Source organism: Pristis pectinata, chromosome 15, assembly GCF_009764475.1.
Source record: "Pristis pectinata isolate sPriPec2 chromosome 15, sPriPec2.1.pri, whole genome shotgun sequence".
In the NCBI taxonomy this organism is placed as follows: domain Eukaryota; kingdom Metazoa; phylum Chordata; class Chondrichthyes; order Rhinopristiformes; family Pristidae; genus Pristis; species Pristis pectinata.
In genome coordinates this window covers 32937980-32963895 of record NC_067419.1, presented here as the reverse complement: position 1 = coordinate 32963895, position 25916 = coordinate 32937980, and the positions used below count along the sequence as shown (strand labels likewise).

The window sequence follows — 25916 nt, the reverse complement described above, 5'->3', positions numbered from 1 at the left end:
TAAACAGACTTTGAATTGTGCTACTACACTACTTGAATGTTTCAAATAAATCATGGAAGGGTCTCTCTCACCTGTTGGATATTGCAATACTTGGCAAAACATGCAACAATTTCAGACATCACCTCAACCTCATGGGACTTCTTTGTATTCATAAATGTGCTGGTTTTCAGAAACATTTCTAAGGAGAAAATTGAAAATATTTTGAGATTTCTTTTCCTTTGCAAATATGCTGAGAAACTGCCTGATGTTTATACACAAAGGGTTGACATCCAACATCAATGCTTTCTCAAAAACACAAGCTGCAATATTACATAAAGAAATACAACCAATGTCAAAGGTAATCTAAGGTAGAGCAATTTCAACTTCTAGTAACCCATTAGATAGAAAATAGGCCTCCAATGTGTGCACTGTGACCTGTTGTGTCTGTTCTGGATAGACAACATAAAGCTTTGGGTGAACTTTAGTCATCCAAAGCATTTCTTGAAACAACACTCAGGTTTCTTAAGTATGAAAACCAGCCCCTTATGTTGGTTGTGAAATTCTAAATGTGATATCCAGCCTAATCAGTGGTTCTTAAGGAAACATGTCATTTTCAGTTTTTATATTTGTGGACCTGCAAAAAATTCTCCAGCCTACTATTGGTATGTTTGAATATTACTGAAAGGGATTGCTTTGCCACCTTATCTCCCACCTTGCTGAGTGGCTCTTCCAAGAAAAGTCCTTCCCATGAGGTGCGTATTTCTGGCACCCTTAGCTCACATGCAGCAAATAAAACCAATCAGGACAAAAATGGCTCATATGAATGCTGGCACCAACTGTCCATCCACTGACTTTAAACCACTTCTGGATAAAAGTTAATTTACTCTTCCATAACATCAACATTCCAACTATAACTCCTGACCTTTACATCTGGAACTTCTCACCTGACATGTTGAAAATATTGATGTGCTGCAATACCCTTGGGATGGAGGAAGAAGGGGAAAAAGCACTCACAAAATAAGGGTATTTTAGTAATCAAGCTATTACTGTTTTGAAATGTTATGTTTGTATCATGCACATTTAACTATATAAATGTTTTGATATTCTCTATACATCACTTCTCAGCTACTATACTCGGAAGGCAATAGCACAACAGGATTGCTTTTACTACCATTGGCACAGGACATAACTGTAGTTTTTCAACAAAAACTAACATTAGCAGACCACATGAATTATAGAAAAATAGGGGGCTAAGTGGGAGGGAAGGGTTAGATAGATCTTAGAGCAGGATAAAATGGCGGCACAACATTGTGGGACAAAGGGCCTGTACTGTGCTGTAGTGTTCTATGGTCTATGTTCAAATCCATTGCCTTACAGTAAGGATTGAGGATGACTTGAATCCACTCCAATTTTGTGGGTTTCAAGGTGTCTAATGTGGGAACTACTGACTCTTCCACAGATAAGGAAGGAGGTGCTAAAAGCCTCCCTGAAGAAATGCAAAATCCTCAATTACTCCTGCAAATCTCTGGCCCAGATGCCTAAGGGGGTGGGGTATCTGTGTAGTTTGTAGGATGGTGTGCTCTTTCTACTTTCAACCCAGGCCTTCAGTGGATGGAATCAAGGTTCTAAAATACCTCCCGAATGCTCCTTCACCACTTCAATGAGGACATTGCATTTCTTCAAGAAGGCTTTGAGCATTTCCTTGAATCTCCAAAACCATGCTATGTATGGGTTCTTCACTATGATGCCATTTGATATTCTACTCTTTTTCTCAGAAGATAGATAGTTGAAATCTTTCTGTAAATCCATAAAATATACAATTTAACATTCTGTAACACAATCTAGATTCATAAAAGACATTATCTTCTGCACAAATCTATTTATTATGTTACGTGGGAGGATGATGACTGGAACAATAAACATGGTGATGTTGAAGGATACCAAGAAAGACTGAAAAAGATTTAAAAAGTAAATAACACAATGAAGAAATCAGACATTCTGAGACAGATATCAAGTAGTTTCAAATCTGAAAAATGACAATTTAGGCCAGAATTTAATTTGGTTAGAAACAAAGATAAAATGGTCACATGAGACATTTTATCAGATTATCAAAGAAAGTGAGAACTATGGATTTCCAGGATTAATACAGAAAACAAATCTAAATGACAACAAGTCCATAGTAAAGACTGATGAGTGCCTGCTTACAGTTAATTAAATAAAAAGAAAGCTGGTGGGTGGGAAGGGGTGGATGGATCGGTAATCTGATGGTTGTCTTTAAAATTATGAGAACGTGAATGGCGTTGCCACGTAGTGGAAATCAAAACTAGGGACAATGAATAAGGTGGTCATTAATAAATCAGATACTGAACTTAGGAGAATTTTCTTCATCTTAAGGATGATTTGAATCTGGAACTTGCTATCATAAGAAGTAATTGAAGTGAATAGCAAAGGTACATTTAGAAGGAAGTTGGATAAACACAGGAAAGAAAAGAACACATGATAATGTTGGTGAGATGAGATGAAGAAGAGCAGGAAGAGGCTCAGATAGATTAAAAGCACTTCATGGACCAAGTGACACAATTTCCCAGTTTTTGTGTTGTACATTCATTGCATCCCTCATCACATTGCATTGAAAACAATAGTACCTTTTTGTTTATCTCCCCACAGTTCCTGCTGCAGGTCGTCCAGTGGTGTGCAAACTCCAAGGTTTGGCAAAGAGTGATCCCGAGTAATTCCCATATAGGCAGCCACATTGTTAAGTTTTTGGGACTGGTCCCATACTGAGTCACCTTTTCCTTCTGGTCGGGAATAAAGACAAAATCTGAGCATTAATTTCTATTGTCACTGAGAGCATTCATGTTAATTCTTCTAATTGAGATGTGCACAATCATGAGAAGTCTGTTCAGGGTGACAAGACTCTCAGCAGAGAAGTCAACAACTAGGGAATATAGATTCAAGGTAATTAATAGAAAATGAGAGGCAATGAAAAAACAGCTTCACAAGATAGCATAGTGTGGGCTGGAACTGACTGTGTAAGGGAATGGTTGGTGGAAAAACTCTAACCACATTAAAAAAATACCTCAATAAGCACTTGAATCACCATATCTTACAAGGCTATGTGCCTATGGCTAGGAAATGGGATTAACCTGAGGAGCCTCTTTTTATCTGTCATAGACAAAATGAGCCGAACAGCCTGTGTCACGAAATTCTTGCTTTCAAAAAAAGTAATAAAAGGAAAGTTTCCTAATTCTTTGAACACACAAAATCCATTGTGGCTTTCAAAGTATTAGTTACACATTTCTGGCACATAAGAGTCTGAAAATAAAATTTACTTCTGTACGCAACATTATAAAATAAGATCAAAAGAAAATGTAATGTGCAGTGGAATTCAAAAAGTAATTTTAGTGCTCAGATTAACATGTATTATTAAAGGAAACATTTGTTAACATTATACCAATTTCAGTTAATTGCCTCTTCTGAATCACTGGACTGGAATCTGTGATGATAAATAATGATGAGGTTACCAGCACTCACCACTATAACACTGCAAATCAACTTCTCGAGTATGCACACTAAAACTCAGTCCTGAAGTTGTTGACAGTGATCCCCTGCTTCTTGACAGGGTACCCTGTTGGGAACTTCCCCAGCATAGTGTGCAGAAAACTATAAGCTGTCAGGAACTATTCTTGAAAGGTATTCTTGAACTATTCTCACTGTAAAATACCTTGGAAGTATTAAGCTATGTTGCATGAGGTACATTGCAACTGAATTATTAATTGTGTATCAAACCAAAATTACTCCTTAACAACTTCACTGCCTCCGAGAAACAAATTTCTTATGTGTGGATTATCATTTATTGATAATTATTTCAAAATTCTGGCCTTTTTAAAATATCAAGGGTCAATTTTTGTTTTATTATTAAAAATATCAGAATATTTCTGCATCTACCATAATCTCATGCATATGTCTTACTTCATTCTCTGTTACAAATTATTGTTTCCGCCTCCTGCTTTGCAGCAGCTTGGTCAGTATGCTTGGATGTCAGGGATCCCTTGGAGTAGATGTCTGCCAGTAAATGACATCGGGAAAGGTGAAATCCATGGCACAAATCTTTAGGCAAGATCTTTGTGGGCAGCTTCTTTGAAGTCAATGCTGAGTGTTATTGATTCACTGCTGATTGCAATCTTTGAGCCAATAGTACAAGTAAAAGTGGGGCATGAATCAAGCAAGGAGTTTCTCAGGAATATTAGAAATTATTCAAAATCAAAGCACAAATGAATAGTGAAAGGAAGGCATTAAATAACAAGATACAAAGGCATTGAATGAGTTCCCTAGATGAGCCAGGGAACTACAAGCTGGTGAGCTTTACGTCAGTGGTGAGAAAGTTACTGGAAGGGATTCTGAGAGACAGGATTTACTTGCATTTGGAAAGGCAAGGACTGATTAGAGAGCATCAACATGGCCTTCTGTGTGGGAAAACATGTCACAGAATTTGAATGAGTTTTTTGAAGAGGTGTGCAAGAGGATTGACAAGGGGAGAGTGGCAGACACTGTCTACATAGACTTTGGCAAGGCCTTTGACACGGTGCCGCATGGTAGGCTGGTTTGAAAGGTTGGAACATATGGGGTCCAGGGTGAGCTAGTCAATTGGATACAAAATTGATTGGTGGTAGGAGGGTTGTTTTCCAAATTGGAGCCGTTGACCGGTGGTGTGTCGCAGGGATCGGTGCTGGGTCCTCTGTTGCATGACATTTATATTAATGATTTGGATGAGAATATAGGTGGCATGATTAGTAAGTTTGCAGATGACACTAAAATTGGTGGCTTCGTGGCCAGTGAAGAAGATTGTCTAAGGTTACAAGATATAGAACTGGGCAAGGGAATAGCAGATGGAATTTAACTCATATAAGTGCAAAGTGAAGCATTTTGGGAAGTTAAACCAGGGAAAGACATACTCAGTGAGTACACGATGATGCTGGAGGAACTCAGCAGGCCAGGCAGCATCTATGAAGAAAAGCAGGGGGTCACCATTTTGGGTCAGGAACCTTCTTCAAGACTGAAGATAGGAAAAGGGGAAGCCCAATATATAGGAGGGAAAAGCAGAGCAGTGATAGGTGGACAAAAGAGGGGAGGCGGGGTGGGCACAGGGTGGTGATAGGTAGATGCAGGTAAGAGATAGTGATAGGCAGGTGGGGGGGAGGAGGGGAGAACAGAGTCCTGAAGAAGGGTCCTGACCCAAAACATTGAGTGCCTGCTTTTCTCCACGGATGCTGCCTGGCTTGCTGAGTTCCTCCAGCACCATCATGCTTTTCATCTAGATTCCAGCATCTGCAGTCCTTTGTTTCTCTACACAGTGAGTACCCCTGGAGAGTGTTGTTGGACAGGGAGACCTTGGGGTACAAGTACATAGTTCCCTAAAAGTGGCAACACAGGTAGACAGGGTGATGAAGAAGGCATATGGCATGCTTTCCTACATTGGCCGAGGCATTGAATACAAGAGTTGCAACATCATATTACAATTGTACATAACGCTGGTTAGGCTGAAGTTGGAGTATTATGTGCAGTTCTGATCACCACACTACAGGAAAGATGTAATTCAGCAAGACAAGGTGCAGAACAAGATTAATAAGGATGTTGCCTGGATTGGAAGGCTTGTGTCATAAAGAAAGATTGAATAGACTGGGTCTGTTTTCCCAAGAGCAAAGGAGACTGAGAGGTGAAATGGCAGAGGTACTGTATGTAAAACTATGAGAGGCATAGATAGGGTAGATGGCCAGAATTTGTTTTCCATGATAGGGGTGTCTAAAACTAGGGGGAAAAGGTTTAAGGTAAGAGAGAGGAGATTTAAAGGCAGTCTAGTGGGTAAATTTTTCACACAAAGAGTAGATGGTATCTGGAATGAACTGCCAGAGGAGGTAGTGAAGGCAGGAACAGTAACAGCATTTAAGGTTCTTGAATAAGCAAGGCACAGGTGGAAATAGAATTAATGCAGGCAAGTGGGATTAGTATAGATAGGCATAATGGCTGGCATAGACGTGGTGGGCCAAAGGGACTGTTTCTATGTTTACAACTCTATGACTCCATAATTCTACTCTTAAAAAGGAATTAACTTTTAAAAAGTGATTATTTTGAAGACTTTGATAGTAAAAACAAACTGGAGTGTCATCAGTAATTCCAATCTATTTTTTGAAGAAAAATTTGTTTATAATTGACTATCTTAGTCTACTATGGAAAAAGATTTAAGTGTCATTTGCTAAAACAATTAGCAAGAATTCCAACATTCAACCACATACCTGCTTTCTAAAAAAACCAATATACTTTTAACCAAACAGCATGAAGGAGACGGGCAACCCCTATTTTGGCTTGGAATTTGCTGAGAGGTTTCAGTGCAACTGCGGTATTAGATCACGTGTATATTCATATGTAACTGATTTACGTTGGACTCATGCTGAAAAATGGCTCCAAGCCAATGTTCTTGATCATTTGTGTCGCTTCTAATATATGTCTTCTTAAATTCTCTGCCTTTCCTCAAAGATCAGCTCAAATATATTTTCAGGACTTATGCAAATGACTGATACAGTTACAATGTGTAGTGCCACCTATCATTACTGTAACTTTGATTTCTCATATTTGACAGTGATTTTCTTGGCAATTTTAAAAGTTATTGAAACCTACATTCTCATTGTAGCTGACTTTTTTTTTGGGCCTTTTCCACCATTCTGTGTCCCATGTAGGAGGTTCAAGCAGCTGAAATCAGCTACCCAATGAGCATACCTTTTTTCTGTATACTAACAGATGGGAAAGAAAAGCAGTGGAGGTAGGAGCATTTGAGAATGTGATGCCATGGCAGAGGCTACCAACCACTACATGGCAAAACAACCAAATCTGATGATGTAGATGTCAGGGATGTTCATCTCAGAGGCAATTCTAAATATTTTGCATTGCAAGAACATTGCCAATGCCATTTTTTCATACTGATGGATCGTGCTTAAATTCACACCGTGCTGAAAGTGTTCAAGTTAATCTTTGTTGCCAGATAGTCAGTAGCCACTGCCTTTTCAGAAATGTGAAGGCTCAGTGATAAAATGTTAGTGATCAACAGTGCTTAACTGAGTTCAAACTCAAGAATTAGGCAGATCACAGTTTCTACCCTTCATTATTCAGGTTTTGATGGTTCTTGATTTTTAAACCACACAGTATCAAAGCTGTGTACAGCAAGGTGCAACAATTACATAAATGACTCCACATTCTGTTTGTTGGTGTCGGTTAAGACAGAAACATTCCATAGCCACCAGGGAAGAAAGCTGCCGTTTTTTTCAATAAGTGCTGTTGGTTCATTTATCTGACTGGGGAACCTGACTTTGGGGAAATTAGCTACCATATATATATAAAAGATACTGGAAATCTAAAAGAGAATCATATTTAACGTTTCAAATCGATGACCTCTCATCAAGTCAACAATTTGAAAAGTTAAATAGTTAAATTTGTTTCTCTCTACATACGTGCTGCTTGAACTACTGGCTACAGCATTATCTTAACATGTTTTTTTAAGATTTTATTAACAATTGTATACCTTACATTACTAGTGAAACTTTAAAGTAATTATTTGTAACTCTTTGGCATCCTGAGGTCATGAAAGGTTCTACAGAAATGCAAGCATTTTTAATATATTGCTTGCCTATTCAATGCATGATCCAGTTATCACCAAGGCGGATTCTCCTATCAACAATGACATTGTAAGATCCAGGTGTATACTCCGCTTCTGGTGGAGTTTTCTTTGGCGCACATTACTGGGAACTGTCACTTCAGGTCCAATCGTTCTTACCCCTTGTGCTTCCTCCCTGCTGACAGAAGACACTCGAGATGACGGTTTCGGGTGGCACAGCCACAAACTCATTCCAAATGTCTTTGGTATAAAAATCAACCGTGTGCACGTTTGCTATCTTGATGTAAACGTCCAGGAAGTCGGTGAGAAGTTTGATTTTGCTCTTCACCAAGTCCAAGGCCACATCACGGGAGAACGACATTGCGAGTGAAGACTCGGGGGCTCCTGCGGGCCCAGATTCCAACAACCGAGGGACGAAAGGCCCAAAGCCGGGCAGGGTGGTCTCACGGAGGTGGCAGAATGTTCCGCTGAGGTGCAACTAAGACCCCGGACGGCGAACGCACTTCACATCAGCACGTCCGGCGTTGCCGGGACGGCGCTTCGCTTCGGGTGCCCCTCGGCTGCCGTAGTTGCGGCGCGGCCGATGACGTCACCGTCCGGGGGAGCATGGCGCCTGGCGGCGGGCGGTAGGGACGCTGCGGCCGTGGTGGTGAAATGACCAGAGAGGCGAAGCGCCGGAGGAATTCCCGTCACTTCAAGACGGGCTGGGGCAGCGTTAAGGAAGGTGAGGACCGGCCAGAGGCAGGCTGGATTGGAATTGGTTGGTTCTTGTCCCATGTAGCAGGGTGCGGTGACCGTCCGTACAGACCAGGCGTCACATCGGTGCACTGAGGTGGTGCGAGGGACACCGGGCAGGATGTAGCGCTACAGCTGCAGGGACAGTGCCCTGCAGGTACACGATAAGGTGCAAGGGCAGACACGGTAGTATAGCGGTTAGTGTAACGCTATCACGGCGCCAGCGACCCGGGTTCAATTCCGGCCGCTGTCTGTAAGGAGTTTGTACGTTCTCCCCGTGTGTCTGCGTGGGTTTCCTCCCACATTCCAAAGACGTACGGGTTAGGAAGTTGTGGACATGCTATGCTGGTGCTGGAAGCGTGGCGACACTTGTGGGCTGCCCCCAGAATACTCTACGCAAAAGATGCGTTTCACTGTGTGTTTGGATGTACATGTGACTAATAAAGATGTCATGTCTTGGAGATGATGAGGTAGGTTGTGAGATCAGGAGTCCATCTTTATTGGTATTGGTTTATTATTGTCACTTGTACCGAGGTACAGTGAAAAAACTTGTCTTGCGTACCGTTCGGCTGCTCCAGTGGGGTCCGGGAGCCGGGTCTCGGTGGTGGGGGCTCCATGGGGTCGGCTCTGCGCCCTGCGAAGGCTTCCACGTGGACGGGTCCGCCCTAGGCCTCACTGGTCGTTTCCATCTGGGTCCAGGAGTCGGGTCGGTTTCACAATCGTTCCTGGAGGTTGGAAGATCGCCAGCCCTGTAAGAAGATGTAAAAGAACATTATTAGTAATACTTAGTGAAGTAGAATTTGAATTTAAGAGAGTAGAACGATTATAGTAAAAGTAATGAGAGATCTGCAGAGAGCAGCTTGCATCGTACAAGAGGTCCATTCAAGGCTCTTATAACAGTGGGATAGAAGCTGTCCTTGAGTCCGGTGATGCATGTTTTGAAGCTTTTGTATCTTCTGCCTGATGGAACAGGGGAGAAGAGAGAACGTTTGGGGTGGGAAGGGTCTTTGATTATGCTGGCTGCTTTTCTGAGTTGAGGATGGAGACTGTGATCTTTGACTGGCCTGGAGGTTGCATGACTGGACAGTAGCGGCAATGTTCACTGTCCGTGTCTGTCCACTTCTATCAATTCATCTGCAGCCAACCCCAGCGCATTGAGTGCCAGCTGCAGTTCAGTGTCTAGTGCTGTCGCCTCTGTCAGTGACTTCAATCCCACTGGGGAGAGTTCAGCACAAAAGGGAGCTGGAAGCTCAGGGTCATCCTTGTATTCCGCAAAGAGATTAACCTGTCTGCATTTGGTTTATCCGGTGTATCATCAGCACCAAATGGAAGAAGTGAAAGTGCATTGTTGCTTCACCTGGAAGGACTATTTGTGTCCCTGGATTGTGGAAAGGAATCAGGTGAATGGACAGGTGTTATATCTCCTGGAATTCATGGGAAGTTACCTTGAGATTAAAGAACAAAACAGGGAGTTACAAATGAATTGGTCCATTTGGAATGTTGAAAAGAGAGAGAAGAAAATTTGGCTGGCGGTCAAATGTTGATGTGCTGTAGGTGTCAGAAATTGCAAATTCAACAAAATTTTTTGAATGTGGAGGCCAGTGGGGTGGAAGATGAGGACAAAGAGATCGAGGGGGGCGGTCGGGAAGCAAACCATCCTCTGGGTGGGAGGAGAGGGGATGAGAGTAGAAGTGTAGGAAATAAGAGTTGTGGTTGAGAGACCAATCAGCTATGGTAGACGGAAAGTTAAGGAAAAACGAAGATATCCCAGAAGCACCAGTGTGGAAAATCTTATCAAAGCAGATGAGACCGAGAAACTGGGGGAATGGAATGAAATCCTTCCTGGAAGCAGGGTGAGAGAAGGTTTAATCAAGATGGATAGTTTTGGAGTCTTTGGGCTTATAATGGATATTGGTCGTGAACCTATCCCCTGAGCTGGAGGTAGACGTGGAATGGCAGAGTCAGATGTGACCATGTAAAGGTAAAACCAGGGTGGAAACTGGCACCAAAATTAGTTTGTTTTCCAAGTTTTGTACAAAATTCCACCAGCAGTACCTATACAATCATCATTGTTATAGAAAAAGAGGTAGGAGAGGGGTCCTGAGCGGAAATGAAACGAGGACTATTTCATATATCCCACAATGAGACCGACGTTGCTTTTGTCCATCCCTGTTCCTATAGGTAGCTCCACCTTTGATTTGGAGAAAGTGAGTGGAGTTATGGGAGACGTTATTCAGTGTAAGAACGAGTTGCCACATGAATAAAAATGGTGGTGGAGAGACACTAGTTGGGCCTCTCCTCAACAAATCTGTTCAACGGGCCACAGTTGGGGGATGGAGGTTTAGAGGGTTTGAACATCCATGGTGAAGGATGGACCATTTTTAACTAGTAAACTGGAAATTGTTGAAGTGGCAGAGAGCCTCAGAGTTCTCATGCATGTGGATAAGAAGAAGTTGCATAGAGCTGAAAGATTAGATAAGGTCGGAGGAAGCAAGTTCTGCGGGATGAGCTGGCTGAAATCATGGACGTTTCTGCTTGTGGAATTTTTTTTAATGTTTCTGAACACTTTGAATTTATTTGAAAACTATTAAAACAATAATTAAAAACAAGTATGTTTAAAGACAAATAAAACATTTAAATAAACCAAATAAATAAAATCAATTACTCCCTTGCAGCTGTTTCTCCATTCAGATGAAAAGAGAGGCCATTGCTTTGGCAGAGTTTTGCCTGGTACAGGTGGTTTAAGTGTATTTCCTACCCCAAATGCTGGTATTTCCTTCCACAAAATGCTGGTATTTACTGCAACTCAAAGCTTCCATGAGGATTCAAATGTCAAAGAGAATTTTTGAATTGTGACTGAAAGTAATTAACTTGGTGAAATAGTTTTAAAAAAAAGCATTTTGCTGTGTGTAGATTTTGAGATATTACACCATCTGAAAGTACATTTTCATAGCTTTTGATCAGGTATGTTTCCATTTCACTCTTAACTTGTTTACTTTTTGTTTGTCTTCAAATTCATCTACGTTCTAACCAATTGCACGGTTTGAGCAATCTACAGGAACTTCCATGTAGAATGCCATTATTGGTTGCAAATAAGGTGGTTATTTAAAAAAAATAAATCAACTTATTATCCATGTTAGATTGTTGTATTGAGACTTATGTAACACTTGTTTCTCTAATGTGGTCCCACCTATTTAATTTCTTTCTGGAAAGAATGAACTATTATGCTTATTATACAAGTTAAGTGATGTGACTATTGATTTGATGCCAGAGATGTTCTAGAGTCTAGATTTTGATAACATTCTAATGTTCACTTTCAGGAAAAGGTTTTGCTTTCCAGCAGAAGGAGAAGGTTAAACGTCAGTACAAGAAATTACTGAGAAAAGACAAGAGAGTGCAGCATCCTCAAGAAGTAGAGTATACAGAGAATTACCCAGATCATTTGCGCCATCTCTATCTGGCTGAAGAAGAGATTCTTAAGAAACTATCAAAGAAAGCCAAACATGAGGAATCTGTAACAAACCAACTAGATTCTCAAGCAGAGACACCAAAAAAGTAAGAGATTTTGGACATTCCTTGAAAACTTCTTTTGGAAAGGAGAGTATTTAGTTTATCTAGCGCCTTCCCCAACCTCCAGACATCACTAGTAATATGAGAAGAGTTAGAATACTTTTCTAGGTGAAAATAATAACATATCCCAACATATCCATTATATCTCCAAGTTTGAGTTAAATATGCATGGGAAATTCCGTATTTGAAAGACATCTTCCTTTTGCCCAGATGGCAAGGTATCTACCCAGTGTGGGTCCATATCCCCCAGCTTGTGTAAAATGGTATGTTTTGTTGATTTAGTCTGAATTATTCAGCCTGTTAGCATTTCTTTATTAACTTGTGGTGCAGTGGCCTGGCTGGTAGAGCTGTTAAATCTCGGCCTCAGCAGCTTGGGTTCAATTTTGACCTCTGCTGGTCATGTGTAGTTTGTACATTCCCCTGTGACCACGTAGGTTTCCTCCAGATACTCTGGTTTCCTTCCACATCCCATAGATGTGTGGGTTGATCGATAAGTTGGCCACTGTAAGTTATCCTTGATGTGTGGATGGCTGGTAGAATCTAGAAGGGGGTGGGGTGAGGGTAGTTTAATATCAACATGGGGAGAATAGTTGACAGGTTGAATTGGTGGAGGAATGGAATTGCTATGTGAGTGGTCATAAACTCAATGGGCCAAATGACCTGCTGTGTAAGGAAATATGGAACCTACAAATTGTCTCTATGAATCAGCACTGAGGTTTGGCTTACTTCAGTACAAAGGTTATTCCTGTGCTTTCATTATTCTTTGATTTTAGGAAGAAGAAAAAGTCATCCTATCAAAAAACCAAAGAGGAATATGAAAAAAGGCAAGCAGAATATAAAAAGAAGAAAGAAGTAAGTATCATGTTGTATGTTTTAGGTACAATAGTGTTGCTTTCTGCTAGCAATTAAACTGTTTCTAATTGGGATGTAATTGGGCACCTGAACTTAGTGCCAACAGTAAGGCTTACAGCTGATCCACGAGGTCAATACAGACTGAACCTTTTTCCAAATCTGCTGCTGTTATCTCATTGCCTTAGACCACCCAGTCCCAAGTAATGAGGCCTATATAGAGGCAGGGCCTTGCAAAGTAACGTTGTCATGTTGACAGATCAAAACGAGTCCTGTGCACAAAATAGCTAAAAACTCTTCAGTAGCCAACAAAACGAGGCTTCTATGTTTTACCATCAAATGTGAAGTATTTTGTATATTGACATTTAGAACTATTTCAAATTTTAAAATGATTAAATATTAAACATCTTGAACTTAGGGTTAGGATTAGAAGTGAATGGACTCGCTGATTCTGGAGCAAGTTCAACATCATCAGCAGAACCCAACATCAGAACAGAGTCAGAAAACTCCAGATTTGAAAGCCAACAGTTTCGGGTCTTCTCATGATTGTGAGAAGTTCATGACGCTTACTATGGTAAATGCTGTCAGTTTGGCTCAGATCTGCTAGCATTTCTCACAAGCTCATAGTTTTAGAAGTGCAAGAATACATATTTACATTTAAATTTGCAAAATCTCCGAAAAGCATTCATTAACATAAACAATATATAAGCAATATAAACAATGTATTAAAATGCTAATTACATCTATTGATATTTGTCAGAAGTAAAATGTCTCTCTTAACTAATGTGACCAACAGAATACTTGTTTACTTTATAGCTGTGGCACTATAATATTAGCAAATCTTTTCCATGTCTCTAAAGACCTTGACATACTGGCCAGTTTTCCAGGAATTAACACAATACTTCAACTGAGAACTGAAATGGTCTAATAGAAAGGGTTAGCATTCTTTCTTGCTTTAATACTCCATGTTCCTTTTTATAAAAACATATGGTCTTAATTTTTGTTTTTTTGGCCTTATCAACTTGCCCTGCCATCTTCAAAGATTTGTATTTGTGCAGTATCTTCATAATTGTACTATTTAATGAATAATATCTCATCCTGTTTCCCCAAATATTTGTCACTTTGCATTTTTCTCTGTATTGTATTCCAACTGCTACAAGTCTGCCAGTTTCACTGATCTATTCCTCCCGAGGTTTGTTCCCATCATCCTCAGTATTTGGAAACTTCTTGTTGTCTATGTCAGCTATAATTATTTGGTAAAGAGTGATAAATTTATACAGCACGGAAATATAACCACTTCTTCCCATTTTGCAAAATAACATACTGTTTTGTTTCCAATTTATGTCTCTACCACTGAGTCAAATGAAGATAAGCAGTGGGTCTCTGGGATGGCTCCTGGCAAACATTAGAGAAGCAACAATAACAAAGGCTGCATCCTCTGCAGCTTTATCTCACGTGGGGTATTGTACATGTTTGAAGCACTCTCATTTGGGCATTGGAAGAAGCCTTGAGGGAGTAACTTGTTCTCCACTCCAAAAGTATTGCCCAGTGACTTCCTCACCTTTCCTTTAAGATCATCATCCCTTCCTCTATCTCAGTTCCCTGAAGGTTTAGGCAGATTGAAGCTGTAGAGGCTTTCAATATTTTATTCTCATTATTTGCCATATTGCCGTTGATTATCTGACACACTGGCAGATCAATCTATACCAACTGATCTGAATTTGGAAACTCAGCAAGCTACTCCATCACAGCCAGAAAAATACAGAGCACATTGTTGCAACAAGTGACCATGACAGATATTACCAGCTGGAACTAGCAAGCACCAAGATTTCACTTTTGATTTGCTTTCTGTGCCAACAAAGAATGTTATTCTTGCATCTAAAAGTAAGGGTGCAAAGGATTATTCTTCATTTTTTAATATTATTGAATAAATGATGTTCCTGTTTATTCATTTTAAGCATAGTTATTAATTTCTTCCTTTTTTTAACTTAAGGCAGCAGAAAAAAGACAAAAAGAAAAGGAAGAGGCACAGATGAAATACAAAGAACAAAAACTGGAGAAGTATAGAATGCTCTGTAAGAAAACAAGAACAGGGCAACCAAACCTGAACCTGCAGATGGAATACTTGCTTAAAAAAATCCAAGATAGGACATGAAATAAGATCACCTATTTCTGACTTTGACAGTGACACCACTTGTTTGCTAATGGATCTCATTACCCATTTAAAGTATTCTGATTTAATTGCCATTGGTCCCTGAAGATGAGCATTTTACAATTTTTCATACAGATTTGATCTCAAATACTGTCAGCAAAATTGCTCATTTGTAAGCATCTGTAGGCATGCAAATCCAGCGTGGAGAAGACAAAAATTCAGCTGGAAAATTACCTTGGTCCTTCTATGATCTTAGGAAAATAATTCTACTCTGCTTATTAAATTAATCTTGAACTCTGAAAAATGCAAAATGGGACATTATATTTGTAACTCTTATACTGTTCACTTGGATCATTTGGGTTAAATAATATTTTTTCTAGACCAACGATGTCTTTCTCAGTATCATATGGATAACTTTTTTGATTTTGTTATTAAAAAGAGACATGGATCAGGTGACATTTCTTAGTTAACTGATATTAATGTATTGGAGGAAATATCAATAAGCATGCCAACAGCAATGCTAGTTGTACCTAAAAATTAGATACCAAATTAGTGAATCTATAACATAGGATTGCATGCATGCTAAATCGTGGAAGTAGTGAGTTGCAGATGGAGCTAATTGATCCCACAACAAACACATTAGATCAAAGCTCTACAGTTCTGATACCCATTGTTGTAAATGGTGATGGAGAGTGAAATGGCTGAGGAAAGAAGAAAACTCATGTTCTCATTCTCAATGATGGTGTAGTCAAGCATGTGCAAAAGGCTGAAACATTTGTAGGCAGTCTTCAGCCAATTTGGTTAATTCCCCCATGATATCAAGAATCCACCCGTGCTTCTGAAGACCTGAGCTCCAGATTAGCCATGCCTCCAGGCAAGTTATTTCCAATGCAGCCACAAATTCAGTGTGGCTTGACACTGTCCCATCAGCCAACTCTTCATCACAAGCAAAATGTTGTTAACAGTTAGCAAGCAGAACTTAACAACGTCTTATTGTTTAATTTGAGTTCTGCAGTGAGTATAATTTCAAAATTCATTGCAGTCTTGGTCCAAATGTAGATAGAGATGAGGTTAGATTAACTCCACTTGTATCAGGGCATCATTTGAATGAGGGTAGTATTAAAAAGCTGTAGTGAAAATAGTCAATAAGAATTTGGGGAGGAAAATTCTGCTGTTATTTCTAGCGTAAAGGAATGTGGTGATGGTTGTTGGAGGTCAATCATCTCGTGAATGTCCTACAGGGACTCCATAGAGCAATATCCTAGTCCAAATCACCTTCAGCTGCTTCATCAACAACTTCCCTTTAATGATGAGGACAAAAGTGAGATGTTGCTAATAAGTACATAGTATTCAGTTCTATTCACCACTACTCCATCTGCATCCATAAGGACCTGCCTTAACTCATTGGCAGAAACTTAACTGGACCAGCTACAAAAAACAGGATTGGAAGAGCACTTTGGAGATTTCTGTGCCAGGTGACTCGCCTACTGATTTCCCCAAAGGCTCTTCTTCGTCGACAAGGCCCAAGTCACCAGTGTGAATATTTTCTGCCTGCCTGGATGAGTGCAACCTTGTCCTATACAGGACAGATTAGGCTGCTTGATGGCAGTCCATCTGCCATTGTAAACACACTTATTCCACTACGAGTACACATCATGTGTGCAGCATTTACCAATTACATGATGACTGCACTTGCCGAGGGTTCTTCAGTGTTTCCCAAACTCTGATCACTGCTGCCCCAAAGGATAAGGTGTAGAAAGCATACAAACTTTTAAGTTGCTTTCTATCTCATACATGATGCATGGAAATATATCACTGGTCCTTCATTGTCACTGTGAAAAGATCTTGGAATGTCCTGCCTAAGAGCTGTAGACTGTAGTGGTTCAAAAGTTGGCTTACCATTGTCTTTTCAAGGGTATTTGGAGATGGCAATATCTAATGCAGTGTGCATAGGATAAAACCTCATCCAGTGAATGATTTTTTTTGTTAAAGAGTCTTCTATTTGTGTAATGATTTTCATTGGAGAACTGATCACCCTGTATTTGCACATAAAGTTTATGAATCCATTGAAAATTAATTTCCACCCTGGGGAAAAAGTCTTAACTGCCCTATCTATGCCTCTCATAATTTTATATAGTTCTATTTGGTCGCCCCTCAGTCTCTGATACTCTGGCGAAAACAATCCAAGTATGTCCAACCTCTCCCTGATACTTGTACTCTCTGATCCTGGCAATATCCTCTCAGACCTCTTCTGCACCTTTTGCAATGCAACCACATCCTTCCTATAATGCAACGACCAGAACAGCACCCAATAATCCAAATGTGGTCTAACCAAAATTTTATACAGATGCAATGTGACTTCCCAACTTTTATACTCAAAGCCCCGAATTAATTTTGCTTGGAACTGTTAAAGGCAAAAGACCTCCATCTGATTAGGTTGGATTTCAATTCAGAAAGGGCCGTGTGGTAACAAGTAAAACTTAAGGATACCACCTATCCAGTTTTCTGGTTAACGTGGGGACTTTCTCTTTGCACCAGACTCCTTTACAGGTTCAGATTTTGTCCATCCCTATCACACCATTTTTAACAACAGCTACAGCTAAAGTCTTGTTTGGCAAGCCATGCTCTTTGGAATTAAAAGTTTTTATTCTTGGGACTAGACATCATTCTAAGCTAAAAGTTAACATAATTTTTTTTGTTAACTTACCAAATTTATTGGTATGCCCTTTTGACAGTTTAGTTTCCTGTACCTATTTTGCCTGAACAAGAATGCTAGTTATTACCTCTTTGTGCTGTGAAGCTGCACACATTGGGGAAACAGGCTGAAACTTGCAAAATTAATTTTGCTTTGGACGAGTTTACAGACCAACAAATTAAATCAATGAATGTTGAATTGGGTATTACCCACAATTTTCCTATACAATTAATTGTTTGTATTGTCAGCAATTTACCCAGAGAGTTTTTTAAACTTTAAAGCTTCAGCTAACACAGTGAAATCCAATGCTTGCAGACCAGAAATCCTTTGTCTCTTCTCTCAAGTGCTATGATATAGTCATTCCTAATATATTTTTGAACCTTGGCTTTTATTTTAAATAATATTTAAAATTAATTATGGACACTACAATTTTATGATGAATCCTCAAGTTCAAACACTGTCATTCAGCAAAGCTGGTGGAATTTGGATAATCAGTTAAAATATATTCTGTTTCCTTGTCAGGTAGCAAACCCAGGTATTTAGGGTTATTACCAACATGATGTATTTGGTGTGCAGAAACGCAGGTAGCCAAGAATGGGTTGTGGTGAAAAGTTATATTCTTCAGCAACGAACAGTGTTTAATATTGCCTGGATGATAAATGCCTTGATTCCTGTCATTTTGGAAGGAAAAATGTAAGTGCAGCTTAGAAATTGAAGGAAAAGATTTGTGATATCAGAGCACCTTTCATGACCTCAACATATTCCAAAAGGCTTTAGAAAGTATTAAGTAGGGAAACATACCCGAGAATGAATTTATGCAAGCAAGAGCACAAAACAGCAATAAAATTAATAACAAGATATTCTGTTAAGTGATATTGTTTAAGTGTTAACTTTGCCTGGAGCACTACTGCTCCTGAAAATGTCCCATCACGTCTTTTATATCCACCATAGACTTAGCCAGCTTTATGCACCATAGCAGAAAGGCAGCAGTTCTGAGAGAAGGTCACTGTACTCTAATCAAATTTTTGGAGCAATCTTTAAGTAAGAACCTCCTGATTTAGGAAGCAAGAGTGCTGCTGTTGTCCCAAGCCTGACAGTTTTCACTTCCTGACATGCAGTTTTTATATTTTATTTTGCAGCTGTTCTGCTGATCAATTAAGCATGTACAGATTCTTCCACAGAAACTAGATTTCATCTCTTTTGGTGTGCTGAAACAATGATGCTTGTAATGCTAGTGCCAAATTGGATCACTTATAAAGACAAGTCAATTGACTGCAACAAAGAGTGCAGCTGCAGTAGAGTCAGAGAGTAATACAGCATGGAAACAGGCCCTTTGGCCCAACTCATCCATGCCAACCAAGGTGCCCGCCAAGCTAGTCCCATTTGCCCACATTTGGCCCATATCCTTCTATGTATTTGTACTTCATATCCATGTACTTATCCAAATGTCTTTTGAATGTTGTTATCGTATTTGCCTCAACCACTTTCTCTGGCAGCTCATTCCATATACACACCACCCTCTGCATGAAGAAGTTGTCCCTTAGGTCCCTTATAAATTTTTCACCTATCAAAGTGGTAGGTTCTCCACTCAAAAAGATGTGTTAGATCATAATTTGCCCATGTCCAGGTGACAGCACTCCCTATATATCAAAGGTGCTGTCACTTTGTTACCAGTAGTCAGTGAAGGGTGATCCCGTAAAGGTATGTTTCCCTCGGTCGCCAGAGAGCAGCAGCACACATTATGGCTACCATGGAGAGAGAGGGGCTGGTGAGGGCATTGAGAGCATACAGAGGATCTCTGAAAGAGACATTGAAGAGATGTTGAATGAGATGGGTGCCAGGAGGTTGGACCCACATACAAAACATCATGACATCATACATATGTCAAAATGACCAGCTTTTTCATACTAACACATCCCTGACACATACTCTCACACATCCATCTCATCTTTATAAATGTCCCATACCTCCTCGTGTACCCACAAACTCCTCCCACCCCTGTCCCTGTAGTCGACAGTCGATCTCCACAGCCCTTCATGCATAGATTTAACCAATATGTATATTTTTTAAAGATGATTTGCTTCATATCCTGCAGTGAGGCAGAGATTGACAAGAATTGGAGAAATGCCATCCAGACAGGTGTGTCCTCTCATGTGCAGCATCTCATCTAACTGGAGGAGAGGGTGCCATGAGTTTTGGAGCTGCCTTCTGAAATGTTTCATTGTGAGTGGAAAGATACTTTGAATGGCATGCTTATATTGAACTCAATGGGCTGTTTATTTTGAAACTGTCAAATAACAGTCATTTTTAGACCTGGGAACTCCAACTTATGTCAGGAAGGCTTCAAAGGTAATTTGCATAGCAGTTGGCAATGTCTCATGCTGGTGAAATGTTGAACACAGTAGCATGGACCCTGGCTGGAAGTGCTCTGTTCAACTTTACAATTGCCATCCTTTCACCCAGAGATGGCCATTGGTATGATTTACTTCAGATTACATTGATTTTGAATTACACATCCAAGGGGAAAAGAATCAGTGCTACATAATCCAATTTCTGAGCAATTATGTTATCTTTAGATCTTTAACTAAGGAAATAATGAAAAGTTAGTTTATTAGTGGCAATTAAATCTGCTAAATTTGGCTATTCAGTTCTCATATGTTGATATAGGCCAGTGCTTCAATGCATTGCTGAGGGAAAATACTGTAGTGCCATCTTTCATGTAAAATGAAGTTAGGTGTGTAGGAAAGATCCCATGACATTACACAAAGATGAAGTTTTTGTGTGGCCAGCATTTGTCTCCATAAAAGTTAGAATGGCCATTTATCTGTGCAATTTGTGAGATATTTTGTGCAGCTGCCTGTTGTGATTGACTGTAAAGCAGTTTGTACAGAACATTATTCAGCTGTTCTCAAGCATCTTGATAAGTCATGAAGAAATGTGAATCACTTTTTAAATACAACTCCTTTGGTTAGATGTAAAATGAACTCCAGTCCTGGAAACTGGGAATTCCAAAGCATGTCTCCAAATCATAAGATATTAATTTCAGAAGTTATTTAGTCCCATCAGATAATAGATTGCATGCATGATATGCAAACACTGAATTAACATAGATTTGGAAATCAATGTGCAAATTGCTCTGCACCTGGAAAATGTGGAGGCACAGCTGTTCCTATCAGTAAAATCGAATAAACAGTGAATAAAAATGACTCCACTGATTCCCTCTAATTCCTCTATCGATTTCTTTAAATCTGTGCCCTTTGTTATTGATATTGCTCATGGAAATAGTTATTTCTTGTACTGATCTCTTTCAAGGGAAATAAATCATTTTATTCGCCCCATTTAGACCTCATCATTTTAATCACTTCAGTTAAATCACCGCTCAGCGTCTTGTGTTCCAATGAAAACAACCCCAGCCTGGCCAATTTTTCCTTCATCAGGTTTTTCAATCTTGCTCTGTACCATCTCCATTCATCCTGCAATGTAATGACAAGAATTGTTATCTGGGGCCTAAATAGTGTTGCACATTTTCTAGCAAAACTTCTCTGATGTTATTATTGATGCTTTGAACAGCTGCCTTCTCCACCTTTTCTACTTGTTCTCCCATTTCCAGGCATCTGTCAACACCCAGAACAAGATCCCTCTCTTCAGCCACACTTTCCAATATCCCACAATTTAGTGTGCATTTCCTTGCCCCTTTGCCTTCCCCAAATGCAGTTAGAATGTTTGATTATTTGAAACATATTTAAGCATTTTGGATAAAAGCAACGGCCTCATCTTCATTCCAGAGGGTGTTACGATGTCAACAGGATAAGGACGCTCAGTAACCCAAAGACCGCACGGAACAAACGGTGGGAGCTGGAACAGAGCGGATACTTGTCATGGAAACTGCAAACAATGCTCAATCGGAAGGATAATCTCCGCGGTTGCCGGGAGACCAGCAATGTTTTTTTCCCCCGGAAAGGGCGGCGTGTGGGTGCTGGTGTCCGCAGAGCTGCTAGTCGAGGGTTTCCTCTTGAGATTGTGCGAGTGCTACGTGAACGGTAACAGTTGCCTTAGTTGGTGATCGAGGTCAGTGCTGTGTTTAAGGAGAGTTACAGTCATGAGAAACGACGCGAGATTTCTTTTTGTGACAGGTCGGATGGGACATTCTCAACTTCATAGGCAGGAGGCTGAAAACGCAGTCTACGACCCCCTCCCCATGGATCACGAATAAACTGCACCGGCTCAAATAATCGTACATAATTTGCAAATAACTTCTTCCCAAAATAATCATAGTTACCTATGTCCATGGTAACTATTCATTCACACAGTGGGATCTCAATCCCTTATCCCCCGCACCTCCCCAACACGTTAAGCAACCCGGCCTCACTCAAGTTTTCTTTATTATTCCCTGTCTCTCTCCCACCTTCTCTTCACTTAAATCTAACTTGTTTTCTCTTTCCCAATGCTGACAATAGATCTTTGACTTGAAATGTTAACGCCGCCTCTCTTTGCACAGACGCTGCCTGCCCTGGCGGGGAGTAATTCATCAATTTCCTGAATTGTGCTTTGTAGATGGTGGAGAGGCCTTAGGAGGTGAGTCATTTGCCACATATAAATATACTGCAATATGGAAGATTGGTTAATTGACAGGAAATAGAGCAGACAAAAAAAGGGGTCAATTTTGGGTGACACAGCAAGAATTAGTGATTGGACATCAATTGCTTGCAATGTTTATCAATAAGTTAGATAAGGGAAATGAGTAGATATTTAGATATTTATTTATCAGTCCCATGTACATCGAAACACACAGTGAAATGTATCTTTGCGTAGAGTGTTCTGGGGGCAGCCCGCAAGTGTCGCCACGCTTCCAGCGCCAACATAACACGCCCACAACTCCTAACCTGTGTGTCTTTGGAACGTGGGAGGAAACCCACGCAGACACACGGGGAGAACGTACAAACTCCTTACAGGCAGCGGCGGGAATTGAACCTGGGTCACTGGCGCTGTAATAGCGTTATGCCAACCACTACACTGCCGTGCCGCCATAAAAAGTAATGAATGTTACTTTCCTGATGAAGAAAAGCTGGAAGAAAAAACTAAATTATGAGAATGAAAAAGGGGGGGGGGGGGGGAGGACAAAGTGAAACTGAGAAATGGAATGCAGTGTTGAGAAATATGAAATTTTTTGGTAGGAAAAATAAAAAAGGTGATAAGTGCAAAACTGCCAAATGTTGATGGTATTGGGTGTCTCACTTGAACCCTTGAAAGGTAACATGGTGATTCAACAAGCAACTGAGGTGTATTTTATTACAAAGGGATGGGAGTATCAGAGCAAAGAAGTCTCAGTGAAAATGGGTCTCAGCGAGACCAAGACTTCATATTTCAGCTTAGTCTGGAGTAGAGCAATATTGTGAAAATAAAAAAAATAACTGGAAATCTGAAACAAAGACAGAAAATGCTAGAAACGCTCAGCAGGTCAAGAAGTGTCTGTGGAAAGAGAATCAGAGTTAATGTCTTAAGTGACAAGTGCCATATAAATACTTGCAAGGGGTTCAATTATTTCTGTAATGAATTGTTGTTCTAGAACATCGTTGTTCTAAATACTTACAGTTTTTCCAAGTGAAGCAATGATTCAGTTACACTTTTCTTATCTAGTATACTATATGGGGTGTTCACAATGTGATCTCCTCTACATTGGGGAAACTGAGCACAGACAAGGTGATTGCTTTGCCGAGCACCTGTGTTCAGTTCACAGGAGTCCTTCTGAGCTTCCAGTTGCCTGCCACTTAACAATGCTTCATCTTCCATCTGGGCACATTGCAGTCTTCCAGACTCAGCATTCATCAGCACTGTGGAACAGAGAAAACAAATTAATTTTCAGCAGTAGAGAAGATGAGGGAGGGATGAATAGAACACAGGGAATATCTCCTAAAGGGTGAGAGCAAATGAGTTAATGTGCCAGTTAGAATAAGATTATGCTTCTTTGTTGATGCAATGTGTTGCCAATAGCAGGGCTGTAGGACATGCCTTGTAAGCCAGACAATACAAGTGGGAGAAAAACTGAGCCAAAATCAAAGATGCATGACTGGCAGAAATGGCCAGTTCTGATATAGACGGAGAGAGTGAGTTGCCTAATTTGTGAGAATTCACTGTTGAGTCTGGAAGGCTGCAATGTGCCCATCTGAAAGATGAAGCGTTGTCCCTCAAGCTTGCATTCGGCCTCATAACAGTGCAGGAGGCCACAGACAGATGGATCAGAGTGGGACAATCCCTAAGAAGAAGTCTCTTAACCAGGTCAACAATTTGCCTTAAATTCTATGAGCTTCAATTTTAGCTACTATGTAGAATTATAGGACTGAACATTTGCAGGTCTTTATAAATACATGAATAGAATTCCCTTCTCCACCTTTTTGATTATTTCTTCACATTCATTTAGGTCTGCTAAGCCTGATCTATCCTTTACATACCTTGGAATCATTCCAGCAATTTCCTTTACTCTCTCTGTTCACGCTCATCTCCTTTACTAAGATCTCCCCCAGACGTCAGCTACAATTAACAAGACTTCACCGCTCTCTCCCAGCCAGCATCACCATCATTTGTGTTATTTAATCTATTTTGGTCTCAACCCTGCCACAGATATTCCCTGAGTTTGCTCCACCGCCACCTACCTTCTCCACAGCTTAAAACATGTTTAATTTCTAACTTTTCCAAGTTCTGATGAAACATCATCAGCCTGAAATGTTAACTCTTTCAGTCCACAAGTATTACCTGCCTTAATGAGTATCTCCAAAATTTTCTGCTTTTACTTCAGATTTGCAGCTCTTGCAATTTTTGCTGTCCTTTCACTTGAAGTATCCTCATTGGCTCTTTTCAATCAGTTCACATTTTCTCAGTAATAAATTTCAATAGCTTCCCTATGAAGGAAGTTAGACAATAGGCCTATCATTTCCTGGTTTCCTTCCTTCAATTTTCTTCCATAATGGGGTGGCATTTGCAGTTTTACAATCTAAAGGGACAGTTCTTATATCAAGACAGCTTTGAAAAATTATGGCTACAGGATCTGTAATTTCTTTACATACTTCCTTTAAAAACCCTAGGTTGAAAACCTTCAGGTCCTGGGGATGCGTAGGTCTTTGATGCCATTATTTTTATCTCATGCTGTTTTCATGGAGCTTTAGTCATTGATTCATCATTATTTTCCCTGTAATAGCAGATATGTTATCCTCTTCCTGTACTTCGAAGACTAGCATTAAATAATTATTCAACAGATGGTCTTGTTTTTATTTGCTATACCTGGCATTGCTCAGGTTTTTATGCTCAGGTTTGTTTTAATTTGCATGCAATAAGGTTTTATAACACTCTTTGATAATAAAATTAAATCTATCTTGAATATATAATTATTCCATGAGTAATATAAGGGGGTTAAAATAATGTACTTTAACTAAAGCTACCAGTAAAAATATACACAGTGAAAATAAATATGTATACAAAAATTACATTTAAAATGGTTCTCCATAAGTAGGTATGTGTAAATGCGTAAATTTACTTGATTTCAATGTTGAAGTGCTTCAGTATTCATTATATTTCTTTCTTTTGAATCTAGTACAAAACTATATACATTATTTTTATCTCCAACTCTAGCTGACCATGGGAAAAGCACTGAGTTTCAAGATTTAAGCCAACAACTTCTAGTGATTGTCGTTGTGCCTTGTTAATGCTCATAGCAAAACTAAGTTGGACAGGGAACTGAAGTTGCTTTAATTGAAAAGGTAGTTCAGATGGGATCATTGGTATACAAAGGATGAAGACATTTTCCCCATATATTTTGTTACATATCTTTAGATTATGACCAAGTGTTTTTAATGGATGTATAGTACGCCATTGTACTTTTTTGCTTCTAACGTAATTGTAAAAAAAATGTCAATCTCTGTTAGGAGCTCAGCAGAGCACAAAGAAAGAGAAAACAAGATAGACAGAAGGTCTAAAATGGTTGATGTGTGCTATAGGGACCCATGTCTTGCCCACTCAGTGGTTATAACCTGGGTATATCTGAGTAATGAAACCTAGGGTGGATGCATGGCATCTTTTGATACTTTCCTCGAGCTTCAGGTGCATTTTTAGGTCTGATTAGCAAATCCACATGTTTCATCATTATTTTACATAAGGATGTTAACTTACAATAAAGATTTTTAATGAGCCATTTGTCTATGAGGGAGCAAAGTTTAAGGAAGATGAGGGTGGTGTAGAAACTGGTTTTGAGGGGATGTAAGAGTCCTTCACAATAGACT

At 39.8% G+C, this 25916-nt stretch overlaps 2 protein-coding genes across 5 annotated transcripts in view; one reads left to right on the top strand and one right to left on the bottom strand.

Moving 5' to 3' along the window:
- The window catches only part of mettl25 (methyltransferase like 25), a 72774-nt gene extending 64569 nt beyond the window's left edge, over positions 1-8205 (bottom strand). For 2 of the 4 annotated variants that reach the window (XM_052030611.1, XM_052030613.1), the window contains exons 1-3: positions 7805-8205; positions 2625-2777; positions 72-178 (exon numbers count right to left, since the gene is read on the bottom strand). In XM_052030611.1, coding sequence (XP_051886571.1) covers positions 72-178; positions 2625-2777; positions 7805-8006 — 462 coding nt within the window. In that variant the 5' untranslated portion in view covers positions 8007-8205. The remainder of the gene's footprint in view (positions 1-71; positions 179-2624; positions 2778-7804) is intronic. The other 2 variants (XM_052030612.1, XM_052030614.1) reach the window with 2 other exon arrangements.
- An 8-nt stretch (positions 8206-8213) lies between these two features.
- ccdc59 (coiled-coil domain containing 59) lies at positions 8214-20961 on the top strand. The gene is made up of 4 exons (XM_052030616.1): positions 8214-8369; positions 11701-11935; positions 12724-12802; positions 14793-20961. The coding sequence occupies exons 1-4, from the start codon at positions 8300-8302 to the stop codon at positions 14952-14954; spliced, it is 546 nt and encodes a 181-aa protein (XP_051886576.1). The 5' UTR covers positions 8214-8299; the 3' UTR covers positions 14955-20961.
- Positions 20962-25916: the final 4955 nt, after the last annotated feature.